This window comes from Topomyia yanbarensis, chromosome 2 (genome assembly GCF_030247195.1).
Source record: "Topomyia yanbarensis strain Yona2022 chromosome 2, ASM3024719v1, whole genome shotgun sequence".
Classification (NCBI taxonomy): domain Eukaryota; kingdom Metazoa; phylum Arthropoda; class Insecta; order Diptera; family Culicidae; genus Topomyia; species Topomyia yanbarensis.
Window position 1 is genome coordinate 342,627,577 of NC_080671.1, and position 19,822 is coordinate 342,647,398.

Consider the following 19,822-nt stretch of genomic DNA (forward strand, 5'->3'; position numbering starts at 1 on the left):
CATAATGCTTATTGAGAGGTGGGGACATTTGGCATAATGGACGTTTGGCATAATGGACATTTGGCATAATACCTATTGGGAGTTAAGGGACATTTGGCATAACGGACGTTTGGCATAATGGACATTTGGCATAATACCTATTGGGGGGTAAAGGGACATTTGGCATAATTGACATTTGGCATAATGGACATTTGGCATAAAATGGCGTAATATTTATTAGGGAGTGAATCCAAAATTATCTTTTGTCATATATACGATGTTTTTTTTCGTAATTTGGAATCAACTCAAAAAAATATTTTTCATTTTGTATGAATTACGCAATCTATAAGTATTGGATCATCGCAAAAACAACTAAATATAGGCACATTTACACACATTATTCTTAATGGGTTTAAAGGGTCCTTTGGATTACGTGGTGTAAATTCAGCAAGTAAGACCCGTTTTTTGATAACTTGAATAAAGAGTAACATGTATGGCAGAATACAGATGTATAATTGTGTTATTTGTAAAGAAGGCTGCATCGCTATGCTTTTCATATAATACTTAATTACTATTATGCACAGAATTGTGATGCACCCTACTTTACATTATATATGGAGCATTCCACATAAAATTTACCACCCCAAATTTTTTTACCATTTTTTTCGATTTGGCTGTCTAAAATATTTGACACGTATTTTTTTCTTTCAAATAGTAGTAATTTGCTTTAATTTTTTTTAATACTTTTATTTAGTCGCCAATACTGCAGTAACTGAAGAAGATATTATAAATTGTTGAAAACATGAAATGTGTGCTTTTCTCAGTTTTCGAATGAAGTTTATTAAAAATAATCATGCTGCCTATTTAATGTAAAATATTGAAAAGTTGGATGACTTCTTTTTTTTAAATATTTTTCTTAACGCCTTTAACATTTTGGAAAGAACATTTGAGTATTCTCGGCGTTATGAATTTTTCAGTCGAATCCTACGCGCGCGAAGCATACCACCACACTCTTCGCTAACACGTGGTTATGGCTGTAAGAGTTTCTACACGTCATCGCGTGCGAAGCGCATGGAGGAACCTTTCGTGCGCGCAATATGTATACTATTCTGTGCATATTAATAAATAAATAGTATATGAAAAGTATAGTGATTCGCCCTTCTTTACAACGAACGCAATTATACTTCTGTATTCTACTGTAGTACTGTACAATGTACAGATTCCATGTTACTCATTATTCAAGCTATCGAATTACGGAAATTTCACTTGCTAAATTTACATCACGTAATCCAAAGGACCCTTTTAACCTATTAAAATATGTTCAAATGTGCCTATCTCTAGTCATTTTTTCTTTGCGATCCATCTAACTACTTACAGATTGCGTGATTCATATGATATGAAAAATATTTATTTTCTGTTGCTAACAAAACAAGTAACAAAATAGAACATCATATATATGACGAAAGTTGATAATGATAATTTTGGATTCACTCCCCAATAAGTGTTATGCCAAATGTCCATTATGCCAAATGTCCGTTATGCCAAATGTCACTTTACCCCCCAATAGGTATTATGCCAAATGTCCATTATGCCAAACGTCCGTTATGCCAAATGTCCCTTAACCCCCAATAGGTATTATGCCAAATGTCCATTATGCCAAACGTCCATTATGCCAAATGTCCCTACCTCTCAATAAGCATTATGCCAAATGTCCATTATGCCAAACGTCTTTATGCCAAACTCGTTATGCCAAACGTCCATTATGCCATATGGGGTACACCCATCTTTGGGCACTACATCACCGCGGTACAACAAACAACAGGCCATATATTTACCGTTCTTTAGATTACATTTGACCATCTGAATGAGGGCATGGAGGAGCCGATGTTCAAGGAAGCACGAGAAAATTTGGCCGCCCTGGAAATGGACTATGAGGAGGTTTCGAATGATTGCGAAGGTAAGAACGGAGGTTAGGCCGATGATATGCTTACGCAGCAGAATGCGATGATGCCCCATTGTTGTGCTCAGCTATGTTCACAGACCGCTTTGCTTTGCGCTTAAGTTTGTCAACGGCACTCACCGTTTTGTTTGCCATACTTGGCATAATTTTTGTTTTTAACCGATTTTTGAATACGAAATTTTTGAAAAAAAGTTTCAATACAGGAGCCCCATTTCGAAATTTTCGGCAGAAATGGTACATAACTGCCATTGAACTAAATGAAAACAGAAGATTTTCGCGCTATCTGATTGGAAATATGCACAATTTTGCAACTAATTCCGTAGAATGTACAATTAGTGAAAATAACGGAAATTTTTGATTTTGCGAATGTAGTAATTATCTGCGACATGATTGCTTCATACCTGGAACGGGACCTGCAGTTAGATGCTTTCTTTTTTTCGTTTCGCGCAGCTTCCACTTTTTACCTCACAAATTTTTTTTTATCCCTTTATGGGCAGCTAGGGCCGAGGGTGGTGGCTAGCGGGTTTCATACATCCTTGACCTGACGGACAAAGCTATGGTGCCTTGAACACAGGCAACGCAGATCCAAGGCCATCATTGAAATGATAAGTTCTGCGTTTGAGATGTACTTCCCCCGGTTGCCAGACGAATACCTGTAATTATTACTTGTTGCTTTGTATGTATGAATCTAATGTTGAGTCCTGGGTAGGGTTCGTCGCGGTTGCGGTAATTACTGCAACCGCGCGGTATTTACCGCACCCGCACCGCAAAAAATGCGGTGCGGTGAGACACTTTTTCCCGCGGATGCGGTGCGGGTAATGAGCTTTTACCGCGCGGTATTACCGCAACCGCACTTCAAAGAATAATTGATAAAGTCTGCAGTCTGCATTAAAAAGTGAATTAAAACTATGACTTTTACCATTTGAGAAGGACGAAACTAGATTTATTTTCTGAACGACTGCTTAGCAATGGCATTATTAGGAACATCTCTCTCAGAACGTTCGGGTTTTATTTATTTACCCTACAATAGAGAAACATGATAAACATTTAATTGCTCTAATTTCCATAGACTTGACAATGATTTGAAAAAAAAAAGAAATCCGAATATAATCTGTATTCGACCTATCGCTACTTGATTTTTTACATTTTGATCATTCAAATATGATAAAACATACTGTTACTAAGAAATAAAATCTATAAGCTGTGTCCAATAAAATTTGGCACCATTATTTTTACGACATATTTTGAAAACTATTTATTTTATACTTCAAAGAAAACATTTACAAACGAACCTTTTCAAATACATAAAATCATTAAAAAACAATTGAATTTTACTGTCAAATCCATTACAAAATGCATCATTTTTCCTGATTCCTCTTGGCAATCGTGGAATTAGCTCTTTTAGCACCCCAATATCGGAAAGGATTTCCTGCTGCGAAATGCCTCCTTCACCGAGATTGCTGGTCAACATTTCAGCCTCGCGAACATTTCGTTGTTGTACAGCCGTCGGACTTTCCTCTTCCGACGGTTCCGTCTTCATCAGTCGCTTCTGGTTCGATTGCTGCTGCCGGTGCCGAGCGTTGTACGTTTTGAGATCTGTCCAGTTGGGGAGGGATCTAAGAACCAAATTGTGTTTGTATACTTATGCATTTCCAAACAAGTTGGGGGATCTGATTAAATACTTACTTGAGGAATCTGGTTATGTCGTCATCCTTCAGCCAAGCTACGCTGTAGATCCGCTTGTCCTCAGTTTCGGGTTGAACGATTCCTCGGTAGGCAGCCTGACAGGTTTCCCGATAGGTTTTCAACAACGAACAAACCATTTTGAGCAGTTCGTCGGAGTACGTGGGTAGATCCAGGATAAGTTTTTTGGTTTCGGAGATTCCTGTGGTACATGGAAATAGATTACGAATCACAGAAAAAAAATCGCAATAACAAAAACTACATACGACTTTCGACCAGAACGGTATTCTGTAGAAGTGGTCGCGTCAACCCAAGTCTCTTCATTTCCTCCGGTGTGATGATTGAACGCCAAGCGTCCTGAGTCTTCGACAGCGATTCTATCGTCAACTGTAGATTCCGATTATGTCCTCGTGCCAGATATGCGTCGTTCACGTAGTTTGCCAAAAAAGTGTTCAAACTACACAGTTGACTGAAAAATGAAAATTACGTCAAATGTTGGAATTGAAAAAAGAAATAAACAAACCTTACCCTGATTTACACTTCATAAAACCTTCGATTTCATGAATTTAACCCATCATTGGTAGATAAATCTGTCGCACCAAAGCAGCATCCGGCGCGCATACAAGAGATCGTTCCTGTTTCTTCCAATCTGGTCCCAGAGGCCCAGAAATTTGCTTATTACTGAAGCTAGCATTCAACAATTCACGCCCATTACTTCCCGACTGATTCAACGCGTCCTCCTTAGCCGTACTGTTGGACACATTTGACGGGTTCCGGCGATGCTCTTTCCCGCCAGCATCCGGTTCCAGTAAGGCCGTGTGAGAAGACTTGTCAAATTTGAACAGCATCTTTTTGCCCTGAATTTTCCGTCGGCTAAAAAACGTATTGATGTTGGTCGTCTGCTCTGTGAACTGCGCCCGCATCAACTCATCACTGCTGTCATTCTGAATGTCCAAGTAGTCTGTCAGAACCAACTTCAACACTGCCTGCGCTTGTCCCCAGTACTCGATCAAATCGTACGCCTTTACCTGGGTGAGGTTGTAGCGATGCATTACGTTGTGGTAGTTTTTCAGCGTTAACTGATGAGCGGTGGCAATCAGTTTCAACTGTTTGAACACTAAATCCAACAGTTCGAGTATAGGAATGTTTTCCTCTCGTTGTTCATCGGCGTTTGCCGAAGGATTTCCGTACTGGGGTTGGTACTGGTTCGTTTGTTGCTGCTGCTGATTGAGCATGATAATGTGATGAGTGGACCTTGTGACGATCGTTAGCAGTTCGCTTTGCATTTGTACTCTTATAGACTGGAAAGAAAAAATCAATTTAATTTCACTGGATATAACGCATACACAAATTTACCTCTATAGATTCAGGCACTTTATTCAACAACGCAAAGCACTCAATTATGATTCCTATAAAATAAGTGGAATTGACATCTGGATCCAGCAGATCTGTGTCTTCGATGATTTCACTCTTGTCGACATCGAGATAACCTAAAAAACGAGATAGCGAATTAATAATACGAATTAAACCAAGCATTAACACTAACCATTCTGTGCAATTTCAAACAACGCCCTTCTGGCCTTCGTATTAGCTTCCATTCGTTCGGCGGAACGCCGCAGTACGTTCCGCTGGAACGGCGATGCTGCTGTACTGGCTGTATACTGACTATTCCGTCCGGAGCTCTGCCGTTGGAAGCTCTGCAGTACTTCAGCCGTACTTGAAACGTACAGATGCTTGTTCAGTTCCTCTAGTAACTTCCCGTACAACTGCTGCCGTTTGTTCTCAAAGTCTTGCCGCAGATCGTTCAGACCTTCCACATCTTTCAGCGGACCCTCGGTCACCTCAATGGCCGACATGAGCAGTTTTGTGGCGTGTAAATAATGTTTCTTGCCCATGAAAGAAGCCAGTTGCTGGGGAGTCCGGCGCAGTTCGTTGACCTGATCCAACATCTCCAGCACATACTTGTGCTGGACGGCATCCGTGTATAACTTCTTCAGTTCCTCCCGCCGGCATCGCAGTAACTGCTTACACGTCTGCAGATTTTCCTTTACAACATGAATTCTTTCCCGGGAACTAGTAATCTGAGTCGACACTTTGCCGAACAGCTGCATAACTCGAGTAAGATCGCCATCGTTCCGCGAGACAAGTTCGTTGAGCCTTTGATCAGTTTTGCGGAACTCTCTTTCGATCTTGTGCTTTTCCCGCTCCCGCTGCTCGTTCGTTTCACTGGCATCGAGAGTTTTGATCACCGAAACCAGCAGTCCACAGCCGCTCTACAAAAGGAAAGAAAATTCTGCTGAATGTGGAATATAATTTTGAATGCATATAAAAACCATTGCCGAAGCATCGATGATGTCATCCACCCAAAGCGCCAATATAAGCATACATCACTAGCATCATTCCATATAGTAGCTATCTATGCAGCTAAACCGCAGAAAAATTTCTCACCATTATATTCCAATCAGCTACAAACAGCAGTTTGCTGAACGCCAAGCTGGGGCAAAATCTCAATTTACGCAAATCGTCAACTGGACCGTGCAGCCAACGTCAATTGACTTGCTATCGAAATACACTCCACTAATTGATAAGCGCTACAAGTAATCTTTCACTTTTCAAAAATATGTTCATAACTATCACAAATTCATCAGAACACGGAGCACAATTTATTTTCCACCTCCGCAGATATCAAACTGATTGACGTTTCCTCGACTCCACACTCCACTGATTCTATTTTTCTTTGCCTTGTTTACACGCAATGCTCGAACTTAGCCCTCATTAATTTCAGCCTGTACACCAGGGTGGCCAGATCTCCCAATTTGTCATAAAAGATCTGATGGATACGTTTCATTGGAAACGCGCCTTTCAAATCTATAGAGTACTTGACAATCTGTAACTCTATTATGGCGATTTCGCTTGAACCTGAAACTGAGTCAGGTTCTAACCCCAACCGCTGTCAGTTCATACATTTTGACAGCAGTTGGGGTTAGGAACTGACTCAGTTTCGTCTCAAACGAAAACCACATTAGTGTGTTCAACGGTTTGTTTTCCTCCACCTGTCATAGATGGAGGATAACAAGTCGAAAATAACTTTTCGGTCGGATTATTTTCATGATGGAATATGACCAACAGGAATTGTACGTCCCCCAAATAAGTTTTACAGCGACATAGAGCATTTCAACACCATTATCGAGGGCGTGACACTCTTTTATAAAAATATTTCACCTGGTTTTATATTTTTTATATCACCTATTATATTTATACAGGGTGTTTGGTTCATGGTTAAGAATCTCTCGGGGGGTGATAGACTGCCACATTTGGAGAAAAAAATTGTTCTACACATACCATCAAATCTCAACCGTTACAGAGTTATTGAACTTTTAGTGTAAAAAACTTATTTGTCTTAAAATACCTCTAACTTTAAAAGTATACTTTGTATTTTAAATGTTTTAGTTCCATTCGAAAGGTGAGAAAATTTCGCATTGAGTGATGCCCTCAGATGTTTCAGCTAATGAGTTTAAGTAGCCTTTTCAAAGTAATTTATTGAAAATTAAACAATTTCAAACTATTTTTCGTTCATTTATTGAAAATCCTAATAGTTAACCTCATCATTTTAATAATTCAGATTGTTAGTCTTGATGAGCTGCTTAATTTGTTCATTGACATGATACACTTACCTTTTCTTATTTTCATGATTTTGGGTTATTCAACTTGGATATTTTTATCTCATTTTCACTAGTACCAGCTCTAATTGAAAAATTACGGCACTTATTGTACTTTTTTTCTTTTTATTTGAAAGCCAGGAAAATTTTCAGTGAAAAATGTATTAATACCTTTCAGTTAAGTGAATTTAGTATTCTTTTAAAAGTAAATTAGTTTAAAGTTAGTGCTATTATTAGCATTTTCGTTAATTTTCTTAAAATAGTAAATAATAAACATCACCACTATTATCATGGAAATAATGCATCTCAGCAAGTTCTACAGTTCTTTCTTTGACTCCATTCAATTATCTCTTTTGGTTTCGACGCAAAATCGTTTTTATCACATCGTTTCATATGCAAAAATAACGATTTCGAACCCACTACATTTGTGGTGAGCTCATGCTGTGTTAACTATTAAATAGCAGCAAAATTAAAAGAGATATAGACAAAGTGTCTAATAAAAAGTTATAGAGAACAGTAAGGGGCATCAAATGAACAATAGTGACGATAAATTTTGTTGATTAACAAATAGAATAATTAAAAAACTCAAAAAAAACACGAATTTTGAGTTATTTCGTTAGTAAAAAATCATTTAGTACACTTAACTAAAAGATATTTGTACATACACTGATAGGACATTTTCTCAGCTTTCCAATGAAATCTTGTAAATAACGATATAAAGCATATTTTTTAGATTAGAGTCTTTTAAATACTTGCAAGTCGGGTACAGGAAAAGTATAGTAATGAAATTACAAAGAAATGAGAAGAGATAGAAATATGACGTCCAAAAACAAATTATGAATCGTCCTAAAACCCAACTTTTGGATAATGGATATTACTATAATCATACTTCATTATTTCGAGAAAATTAGCAAAAACCGCCTCAAAAACACTAACTTTTAACTACTTTACAGCTATAAGGTAATTAAAACTAATTACTTAAAAGATATGAGAACACCATTCAATAGAAAATTTTCTCACCTTTCGAATGGAACTGAAACATTTAAAATACAAAGTATACTTTTAAAGTTAGAGGTATTTTAAGACAAATAAGTTTTTTACACAAAAAGTTCAATAACTCTGTAACGGTTGAGATTTGATGGTATGTGTAGAACAATTTTTATCTCCAAATATGGCAGTCTATCACCCCCCGAGAGATTCTTAACCATGAACCAAACACCCTGTATATACAGGCATACTTGCCGAATTCCATGGAATTCCATGCATAAAATCTGTCCTCCGAAACTCTCTAAACGTTTGTTCAACATTTTGGAAGACTAAAATAATAGTAAGTGGTTTGACGATTAATATATTTGCTGGCCTCCCCTACCTACTACTCCGTAAGTATTTCTTCTGCGGCGCATGTAGGTTCCGGACTCCTTTTTTGTAGCACGGGTCCCAGAGGCCTTCAATGTTTAGCACAGCGAACATTGATAAATAGATTTACATTTTGCACTTTTCATTATTACCTTACGAAAATGTAAACAACAAAACATGGCAACTCATAAACACTAGTTTACAAGAAAAATGAAGCTTCAAGAAAAAGTATTTTTTAGACTAATTTTGGGTCGCTGAACATGAAAACAATATTCATTTTTTTGTTCAAAGAAGCGATTTTGTGATTTTCTCAAAAAGCTCGTTTTTGAGCACTTTTTGTAGTTTTTAGTCAATATTTCGTGTCAAAATCATCCAATTAATATTGTCAATATGCAGGTTGAAAGGTGCCGAGATGCCCTTTTCAAAAACATATAATATGTGTCGATCATATGTAAAATTTTTAGTGCTGCAAACGTCCAAAGTTTAAAAAAGTGCATTTTTGACCATTTTTAAAAGTTACTCATTTTTGATTGATTTTTTTTACAGAAGAGCAAATCTTTTTTCAGACATTTTAGAATCTAAGATGACAGATAATATGTTTACGTTAATTTTAAGCCTAATATCACTAACATCGGATGAAAAATGTTGATGCAATGGCACATTAAGCGAAACGGAAATTTTATGATTTTAGCAGTCCCTGTCCTGGTGCGGCGGTTTAGAGGGTGTAGCACTGGTCTCATAAACCAGTCATCAAATATTCGAGTCCCTATCGGGACTCAGTGGGATTGTAGCACTAGCCACGTTATATTCTGTGAACTGAGAATCGGCTGCGAAGCCTGTTGAAGCAGAAGGCGAAAATTCCTTTAATTTATTAAATATGTACTCACCACAGACAAAACAAAACTTTTCCAACGAATATTTCCACATTTTAAAAAGAGCACTTAGTTGTTCAATGAAATATCCAAAACCATTCAAATGCCGCAGGATGGATGGATGAAAGCTCGAGAAGACAGTAGCCAACACAAACAATAACTATCAAGTATAGAAGATTATTTCCGCCAAAAATATGATTGCGCGAAAAATAAAAAGTTACAGTTTTCACTCAATGCTTCATACAATCTACATTTTTCATCAGATTTTTGTGATTATTGGCTTAAAATTTATGCAAAAAGATTATTTATCTCATTAGATTTTAAAAGAATTTTCTTCTATCCTTGATTTGTTATAAAAAATTAACCAGAAATATGCATTTTTTTAGAAAAGGTCGAACATTAGACTTTTTTAATTTGGTCGATTTTAATCATAATAAATGTACATTTGATCTACACATATTATACATTTTCGGAAAGGGCATACCAATACCTTTCGACTGTTTCGATCGGATCCTATTTGAACGAGGTATTGACAAATAACTAAAATAGTGCCCTAAACACCTTTTTCGAAGAAATCTTGAAAATGGTTCTTTCAAAAAAGTGGACTTTGTTTTCGTATTCAGCTATCCAAAATTAACTTAGAAAACAACTTTCTTTTCAGTTTATCACGATTACCTTAAAATTGTTAAAATCTGTTACATAAGATTCTGAAAATATGAAAAATCATTTTTCTGTAATAAAAATGCTCTGCCAAATGCCAAAAATGAGGAATCAAAAGAAAATCTTTTTTTTTTAAACTCGAACTTCTTTGAAAGAAAATTTGAGTATTATTTTCGTGGTCAGCTACCCAAATTTAATCTAGAAAACACTTTTTCTCGCAACTTGATTTTTCATGTAAACTAGTGTAATCTTATTTAAGACCGAAAGAAAAATGTGAAAAACAGAACAATTTTCACTCGGTGCTTAATAACAGCAACAGTTTATATCGGATTTTTGTGATCTTAGGCTTAAAATTCCTATGAGAAGTTTGTCTGTCACATAAGATTTCAAAAGATTTTTTTTTGCCGAATTTTTTTTTATGAAAAATCAACTAAAAATGAGTAATTTTACCAAGCATTACTTTTTTGATTTTGGTTGCTCTTAACCCTAAATTATTGATATTTAATACAAACATGTTATACATTTTCGGAATAAGCACATCAATACCTTTCGAATGGTGAGTCAATTGTGTTAATCGGAAGATTTGTTCCTGAAATATTGACAGCTGCAAAAAGTGCTCAAAAACACGTTTTTCAAAAAATCTCAAGAACGGTTCTTTGAAAAAGAAAATGAATATGATTTTCGAGTTCCGCGACCCAAATTTGACTTAGAAAACACCTTTTTTCTTAACTTCATGCAATCACCCCAAAATTTGTAAACTAGTGAAATTCACCGCACACTGAGACTAACTTCGAAAACCAGTTCGAAAATACTGAAAGCATATATGCTCATAAAGTCTATAAAATTATAATGTTGCTTATAATTCTACAAAAACATTATAAATGTATAATATTTTATAATTTATTGGAAGTGTCACGCCCCTTGACCATTATAAATACTTTACGAGAGCTAATTCAAATGTTTAATTTGGCTGACAGTTTTATATATGACAGCTGGAGGAAAACAAACCCCCAAGTAGTGTGAGTGAAATCGTTTGCATATAACTTTATTAAGTATACGAAGTAAAACCTAGAAAAACTCTACACGGTTAAATAAAACAACCTGCAGAATAAGTTTTTTTAACTTACTTTTGAGTTGTGCGTCGCTTTCGCACTTATTAGTGTTGTTAAAAACAAAACGAGAGATTCGACTCAGTCGAGGTCTTCCGTGGAGGAACGTACTTTTGAGTTGTTTGGGGTATACTCAAAATTAGGTAAATTAAGCTTTAATGCTGTTTTTCTCTCCGCAGTTCTCTTTATAAAGTTTTTCTAAGTAGCCCCAGTAAAGTGCAGTCGTAATTTTGGCTTCATGAAACACCTCGCTTAGCCGAGCTGTCATAATATTGTAAATTTGCATAACAAATGACAATCAAATCACTACTGGTAGGTAATGGATTTTAAGTGTATTCCACAAATCAGCCTTGCGTTATGCAACGTTTTGTGCAGGTTTAGTATACTGCCGTTCTACGTATAATTGTCCCATGAATATAGGGAATCCCATAGAACAAGGGGCAAATATACTTATAACGGCAGTATACCAGATGCAAATGGTGCCAAATTCACCACGCCCAGTAAAATTGATAAATTCTTTTTAGATTACAGAATTGATAAAAATTGTTTTAATGAGCTAACCTATCAATCAAATTCTGTTTTAAGAATTGTCCTTGCGTTAAAACGAAAATAGGAGGCTTATTACTACCGCAAATAGCACATACAAGAACTAGTTATACAAAAAACTTGCTGGCAACCTTAGAGCGACCTTTAGTAAGCAGTTGGTGCGGCGTCTACGTTTCGGTGAATGTCTCAACAGTATTTCTGCTCCAGTGATACAACCGATTCTGAAAGACATTTTTACGGCTCGCACACTTGTATAATACAACTCATCGAATAAAAACTCAGGGACTGGAGTGGTAAAAATCAGAATTATCGTGTGTCCCGAACGATGATCAAATATTGGTCCAAAGAACGCAATATTTTCCCAAATTTTCATAAGGATCCGAGCAATAGATCGAAAGTTACAGCGCTTCGAAACGCACATCGTCTACCAAGAACAGTGGTAATTTGAAATTTTAAACTCTTATCATGAAATGTTGTTTTTCCAAAAATGGCTTTTCTACGATCACGATTGTCGAAAAACTATTCAACCGATCTTATTCATTTTGTTTTTCAATTGTTCCTAATTAATTTTTCTCATACCTTCACGGTTCCATTTTTATACATACATTTTTATTTTGCATACATGAATTTTTTAATACATTTTTTAGAGCTCAAAATATCCAATTTTTGGGGAAAATGTTTCCGTATGGAGGAAAAAATTATTATTCATTCCACTAATCGTTAAGGTACAAGGCGAGGGGCACGCACTAGCAGGTTTGAGTGCATCGTATTGAAAATACTTACGTATTTTGAACATAATTAAAGTAAGTAATGAAAGTATTTAAAAATACTTCTGTTGTACTTAATGAGGTACTTAACTTTATTACTGTCGATGTGTACGTATTTAAAGAATATAAAGTACATCTTGACGGTAATTAAAATATTTTGCGTATTCAAAGTACGAAGGCGCTGTACTTAAAATCGTTTCAGTAATTAAAGTACAAAGAAATGGACGCGTACTTGCGGTACTTATTGTACATTATGGTACTTAATGGTACTTAAAGGAACTAATTATGTAAGACTTTTGGCACTGCGTGGTATTGAAGATTTAGTGCTTGCCCCTCGGAACAAGGAATGCATATATTGATGAATATTTTTAACTTAGGATTTTGGTTGATTTGCTGGCCTTCCATCGTGATTACCGCAAACTTCTCAAACAAAAAAAGGTTTTGGGAAAAGACCTCAACTCCACCAATTATAAAAATATTGTTATAAACTAATGTTTGCTTTTTCATCGAAAAATGTGCTATCAAAAATCAAACATTCCTTTTTTTCGCAAAAGGATATGTAACACCTCCATTTAACTATAGCAAAAGCACAACTTATTTCTAGGTTTTTTACACTCAACCTTGGGTCACGTACACTCCTATTTGTGTTGAATTTACTTAATTTTGAGTATAGCTGAGATAACTAAAAATGGCTTATTGTTCGAAAGAGCTCAACTGGGTTGAATCTCTCGTTAATGATAACATGAATAAGTGCGAGTAAGATACAGAACTTAAAATAACTAAGTAAAGCGAACCTATTCTTTGGCTTCAATTATTTTTCTGTGCACAAATACCTCGTTGTTTCTCTATTAAATCTCCATGTAAGAAGAGGACGTTGAAAAGAAAAATAACAAGGTTCTATTGAGAGAGAGAGAGAGAGAGAGAGAAAAAGAGGTATAAAATTGTACGAATGGGAAAGTCAAGTGTATTAGGCTTTGTATCTCGTATTCTGATTGAGAGTGAGTTTACGTTGCAGCTATTATTGCGGTCGACCGTTACTGAAACCTGGGCCGGAGTGAATAAAGCGAAAGCTGAAACATAACATTTAGACACCATTTTGCAATGAATCGTGATAAAAAAATCATCTGAATCAAAATGCGTATCATTATAAAATTCTTTTCATTCATTTGTTCCGATCCACCGTGTATTTTGCCACGTTCACATGTGTTTCCGGTCAAACGATTCTTTGTCTATGATGGTTAACAAACAACAATCTATGTAAATATCTGAGATGATCAGGAAATTTCTGATAATCTTAAAATATAGAGTAGGGGATTGGTAAATTAAATGCTTTGTACGCAGCTCACCTGGGTTCGATTCCCAACCCTGCACATAGGGTTAGAGATTTTTCCAAAAAAGATTTCTCTAACCCGAACAGAGGCGAATAACCTTGTTTGCTATGATTAATAATAAAATCCACCTGTTTTGAAGTCATGCCACTTCTTTAGTTAATAACTTTTCTCAGCGAATTTCCACAAACGTGCAATGTTCCACGAATGTGTTCAGTAGAAGAATACCTTTAGAAATATATAGTGTTCTCATGAATTGATTGATGAGGTGATTTTTAAGAATTTATTTTCAATTTTAACAGATTTTCCATTCTAATTTCCATATGAAATTTGGAATTTTTGGAAGGTCCGTAGACACAACCGATCGATACCAAAATTTGCACAATTACTAAAGGCCATAAAAGGAATCAGTAGAGCCTGGTGGAGCTAAAAGTCAAAAAATCAACCAGTCTAAATTGGTAAGTTACGTCTGGCCTTATAGATTAGCATCTATTAAATTAGTATATTTACGTGCGTGCAAAGTTGATGAAATTAAAGTTTTTGAATCCATGAACAGTAGAGTGACAGGAAAAAATGACCCCTATCGACCCCTGAGTCGATTCCTAGTCCCACCAGGAGTAATTGCACCAAATTTGATTTTTCGACAATTTACGTGGAGAAAGCCCACTAGCGCGCATTTTTGCCGTTAGGTGGCACTGTATGCATCGTATCATCACAGTAAGTGAATATAAGAAAGATAATTTAATTGTCTACAACTTAGTCGAAGACTGCTAGTCAATCCGGCTTTGTTAAAAGAAGTTATTAAACTTTTAACAAAGTGATGTCTGAGTCAGTTTTGCATGGGGCCTAGCAGTGCATGGTTGTGTATCGGTATTCGATTCCCACCAACTATACATTTTTGTGACTTAATGGTTAGATTAAGCTGAATACTATGTTCGGAAAAATTGTAGTGCATGATACGAGTTATGTTTGGTTAGAAAATTTTAGTTCTACCTGTGACCGCATAGAGGGCGCCAATACTAACTTTTCAACTTTCATCTCCAAATTGAATTCGCCGTTTGTCATAAGTCTGTCTTTTTCCATCAGACTAAACATAGATAACTCAAAACTAGAAAAATCGCTGCTCAATATAAATGGCTTTGATTTGTCAGCTTCTAGTATATTTTAAAAAACTGTGTATTCGAATCTACATCCAACCAGACACGAAATCCTCTGGACAAAACCGTTCCCTCAGCTTTCTGTTAATCAGCGACAATCGAGGCGAGCGATTTCGTGGTAAAATTCTGATGGGAACCAAGAACAACACTCGAAGACTTCTGATGTGAGCCGCGCAAAAAACAAGACCTGACATCATCAAATCGTTGATAAATATATATGATACAAACACTTTCTGTCAGATTGTCCCCGGGCTGTATTTATCGAAACGGTGCGTTTCGTGTAAGACGTCAACGTCCGACAAGTAACTAGCTCTACGTTTAACGAAGTGGATCAGTGTTTGTTGAACAAACTTTTTTACGAAAGAGCACAAAATTGATACAAAAACGGAAATAAAATGATTTTTTTTTCAAATTAAGTGCAAACTGATTATACATTTACAGAGTGCATCGATCACATAAATAACATTGGCAAGTCGTTGAGAGACGGATTATACTGTAAAATATTTTAAAATTTCTGTACTGTTACAGTGAATATTAAGGTTTTGCTACTACAGATTTCTATTCGGGATATAATACTCATAGATTCCAATGAAAATGGAATTTCAATTGGGTCATTAAATGAAGAGTAAAATTTCTCTTTTATTATATCCAGCTTTTTACGTGCCATAATGGCAGTCTAAATTGTTCAGTTCGTAATACGTTTAATTGCCTTTTTTGACAATCGTTTACGCCAGTTTGACAGCAACGCCCAGTTGAAAATGTCGGTCGTTCATTGAATAAACATCCAACGCTTTGGACTAACATAGGATGAATTAATCTCCTTGGGGGGGGGGGGGGTCGACGTAAACGATTATTGTCAAAAAAGGGCCATTAAACGTATTAAACTGAACAATTTAGACCGCCATTATGGTACGTAAAAAGCTGGATAAACCGATAGAGATGAATATAACAATATATATGTTCAACCCCTTCAAATTTCAGAATAATTTTTAATTGATTTTCTACGAAAATGAAAACATGTGCCAGTTTGACACTGTCAGATCCCCTTAAGGGAAGTTTAAGCTAAATAATCAGGAAAGGTTATGAGGCTATATCTAGGGACTAGAAAAAATTATATCTTAAGAGCTTCGGTTTCTTAAAAAGAAAGAAAACTATATGTCCCGATTTTATCAATGTCCTTGTTTTATCAGCCTAAAATCCACCAAGTGGCTGATAAAAACGGGTCTTTACTGTATCACTCTTCCTTGATAGTGAATTTAGCTACATGGATTAGCATTTTTGACAGTTATCCCAGCAAAAGGATAGGGATCAAGGTAGCTCAGTGGAGGATGGCGTCGTAATAATTCTATTTTATAAAGATTATTCGTTATTTTGCGTTCAAAAATGTAAAAAACCCGACTACGTATCTCCAACTTCAGCTGCATCGGAAAAAAATAAAAACAGCATATGGCTTAATGACCCATTTCACAGAAATCTCGACAAACATATGATTACGGCTTAAAAGCCAACTGTCAAAATTCTCTCTGAAAGGAAATTCCGGACAAACCGTTACTGGCCAAACACAGTTCACAGCAGGTTATGAAAAAGAAAACTTTTCTCTTTTGTTTACTACCGACATCTGTGATTGGTGAGTAACGGTTTGTCCGAAATTTTCTTTCAAAGAGAATTTTGACAGTTGGCTTTTAAGCCGTAATCATATGTTTGTCGAGAAATGAACTAGTCCGTTCGACAACTGCAACATCCGGCTGACCATCTGGCAACCATGTTTCGCTGACGCGAGGTTAGCTCGATTGCATTTGACGTTCCCTCATTTTGCCATCTTCACTCTGAAGGGGTGTATTTTTTTCTTACTCACGTAAAAAGGTCAACCCACAGAGGATGACATGAACACCCACAAAAATAAACACAAATTTCCAGACAGCTGCGCCTTTTCTGCACTGAATAACACATTACCACGATGAATGCCACTGTTAACTATCATTTCGCACTATTTTTAAATCGAACTAACACCCCCAATTACCGTTTCTTTGCCGTATTTCACAGCTCTCGGTGGTTTCACTGGTGGAGAATCCATGTATGGAAATGAGCACTTGCAAGTGAATCAATTATTATCTTCGCTTCTTTCTATGCTTCGGCATTCGCATCGATATCCCGGTTGCATACATGAATACTTCGAATCCACTTCCCGTTAGGCAAATGCTTGTTGGTTCAGCTGAGATGAACCCTTCACAAATGTATGACTACTGTTCATGTTCATGTCATTGCACCACTTGGCGCAAATATAAAATAGACATACAAACGATTTAGAGTCGGTAGGTGAAAATGATTGTGTACTTTTTTGTATTTTACCTTTAAAAATACTTATTACTTAATAATACACTAGCGCTAAATCTAGATATAAAAACAAACACGAACACATTTTGTGCATAGAATTACATTCATCATGCCAAACCATTTCGCAACAAACACGTGCTCGCCCAGAAGCACGTGTTCCGAAAAGACGCAACCCGCCATGTATAAAAAATCAACAAAGTAGGCCCTGTTAATTGGAAAGACCCAGATTTTCATTCTCTTCCAAATTTTCAAGTGGAGCTGACGCATTTTTTTTAATAGCAAAAATTTTCAAGTTCCTTTCCATTGATCATGTTGTCCGGGTGGAACAACTTCCGGTAGGGCCCGTTCCGTACCTGATCCACAACCGTCGGTTCCGTGTCGACCAGAACCGCTCGTGGAACGTATCGATTGGCGGACGTTATCTGAAAGAACGTCCCACAAAAGCTGTTTCCATCATCGTTGTTCGGTTCGACTTCCTGCAACTTTCCGTCCAATCCAATCTTGTGCTCCAGCAGGTATAATTCCCACGCCGAATTTCCGAGCTGGATTCCGGCCTGACCAACGTGAACCGAGATGGTTTCGCGATTGCTAAAACTCTGCCGGAGGAAAGATTTCAGCGTCTGTGGAAAACGTAATTAGAAGTATTATTGTTATACTGGTACCATTGTACGAATGCTTTCTTGCGGTACATCAAATCGAACTTGTAGTTCAATTTTTGCCACGCTTTCGAAATTGCCGTAGTTGAAGCAAGCATCGAAACCCCTCGATGTATAGACGCCAAATCACCGTCCGGAATCATGGCTGGGCATTTCTGATTGATGCCAATCTGTGGGAAATCAACTGAAAGGTAAACACGTCAGTTATATTGGTTGTTACTTAAACCTAACTTTGAATTCAGTGGGGCACCAGTCGACAAAACGGATATCTCGCCGGAATTTAATGGAGGCTATCGCAGTGTTGACATCTTTGGGCACTACATCACCGCGGTACAACAAACAACAGGCCATATATTTACCGTTCTTTAGATTACATTTGACCATCTGAATGAGGGCATGGAGGAGCCGATGTTCAAGGAAGCACGAGAAAATTTGGCCGCCCTGGAAATGGACTATGAGGAGGTTTCGAATGATTGCGAAGGTAAGAACGGAGGTTAGGCCGATGATATGCTTACGCAGCAGAATGCGATGATGCCCCATTGTTGTGCTCAGCTATGTTCACAGTCCGCTTTGCTTTGCGCTTAAGTTTGTCAACGGCACTCACCGTTTTGTTTGCCATACTTGGCATAATTTTTGTTTTTAACCGATTTTTGAATACGAAATTTTTGAAAAAAAAGTTTCAATACAGGAGCCCCATTTCGAAATTTTCGGCAGAAATGGTACATAACTGCCATTGAACTAAATGAAAACAGAAGATTTTCGCGCTATCTGATTGGAAATATGCACAATTTTGCAACTAATTCCGTAGAATGTACAATTAGTGAAAATAACGGAAATTTTTGATTTTGCGAATGTAGTAATTATCTGCGACATGATTGCTTCATACCTGGAACGGGACCTGCAGTTAGATGCTTTCTTTTTTTCGTTTCGCGCAGCTTCCACTTTTTACCTCACAATTTTTTGTTTATCCCTTTATGGGCAGCTAGGGCCGAGGGTGGTGGCTAGCGGGTTTCATACATCCTTTACCTGACGGACAAAGCTATGGTGCCTTGAACACAGGCAACGCAGATCCAAGGCCATCATTGAAATGATAAGTTCTGCGTTTGAGATGTACTTCCCCCGGTTGCCAGACGAATACCTGTAATTATTACTTGTTGCTTTGTATGTATGAATCTAATGTTGAGTCCTGGGTAGGGTTCGTCGCGGTTGCGGTAATTACTGCAACCGCGCGGTATTTACCGCACCCGCACCGCAAAAAATGCGCGGATGCGGTGCGGGTAATGAGCTTTTACCGCGCGGTATTACCGCAACCGCACTTCCAAAAATAATTGATAAAGTCTGCAGTCTGCATTAAAAAGTGAATTAAAACTATGACTTTTACCATTTGAGAAGGACGAAACTAGATTTATTTTCTGAACGAATGCTTAGCAATGGCATTATTAGGAACATCTCTCTCAGAACGTTCGAGTTTTATTTATTTACCCTACAATAGAGAAACATGATAAACATTTAATTGCTCTAATTTCCATAGACTTGACAATGATTTGAAAAGAAATCCGAATATAATCTGTATTCGACCTATCGCTACTTGATTTTTTACATTTTGATCATTCAAATATGATAGAACATACTGTTACTAAGAAATAAAATCTATAAGCTGTGTCCAATAAAATTTGGCACCATTATTTTTACGACATATTTTGAAAACTATTTATTTTATACTTCAAAGAAAACATTTACAAACGAACCTTTTCAA

General features: G+C 36.8%; 2 protein-coding genes across 2 annotated transcripts; both read right to left on the minus strand.

The window, feature by feature from the left end:
• Positions 1–2,942: 2,942 nt before the first annotated feature.
• LOC131684096 (exocyst complex component 4-like) lies at positions 2,943–17,214 on the minus strand. Its single transcript, XM_058966656.1, is given in 7 exon segments — positions 2,943–3,555; positions 3,626–3,824; positions 3,889–4,091; positions 4,151–4,923; positions 4,979–5,112; positions 5,169–5,895; positions 17,097–17,214. Coding segments are annotated over 7 exon segments (2,439 nt in total). The 5' UTR covers positions 17,151–17,214; the 3' UTR covers positions 2,943–3,206.
• A 260-nt stretch (positions 17,215–17,474) lies between these two features.
• On the minus strand, positions 17,475–18,971 carry LOC131684102 (uncharacterized). Its single transcript, XM_058966671.1, has 2 exons — positions 18,073–18,971; positions 17,475–18,006 (listed from the first exon to the last, which is right to left on the minus strand). The coding sequence occupies exons 1-2, from the start codon at positions 18,073–18,075 to the stop codon at positions 17,683–17,685; spliced, it is 327 nt and encodes a 108-aa protein (XP_058822654.1). The 5' UTR covers positions 18,076–18,971; the 3' UTR covers positions 17,475–17,682.
• Positions 18,972–19,822: the final 851 nt, after the last annotated feature.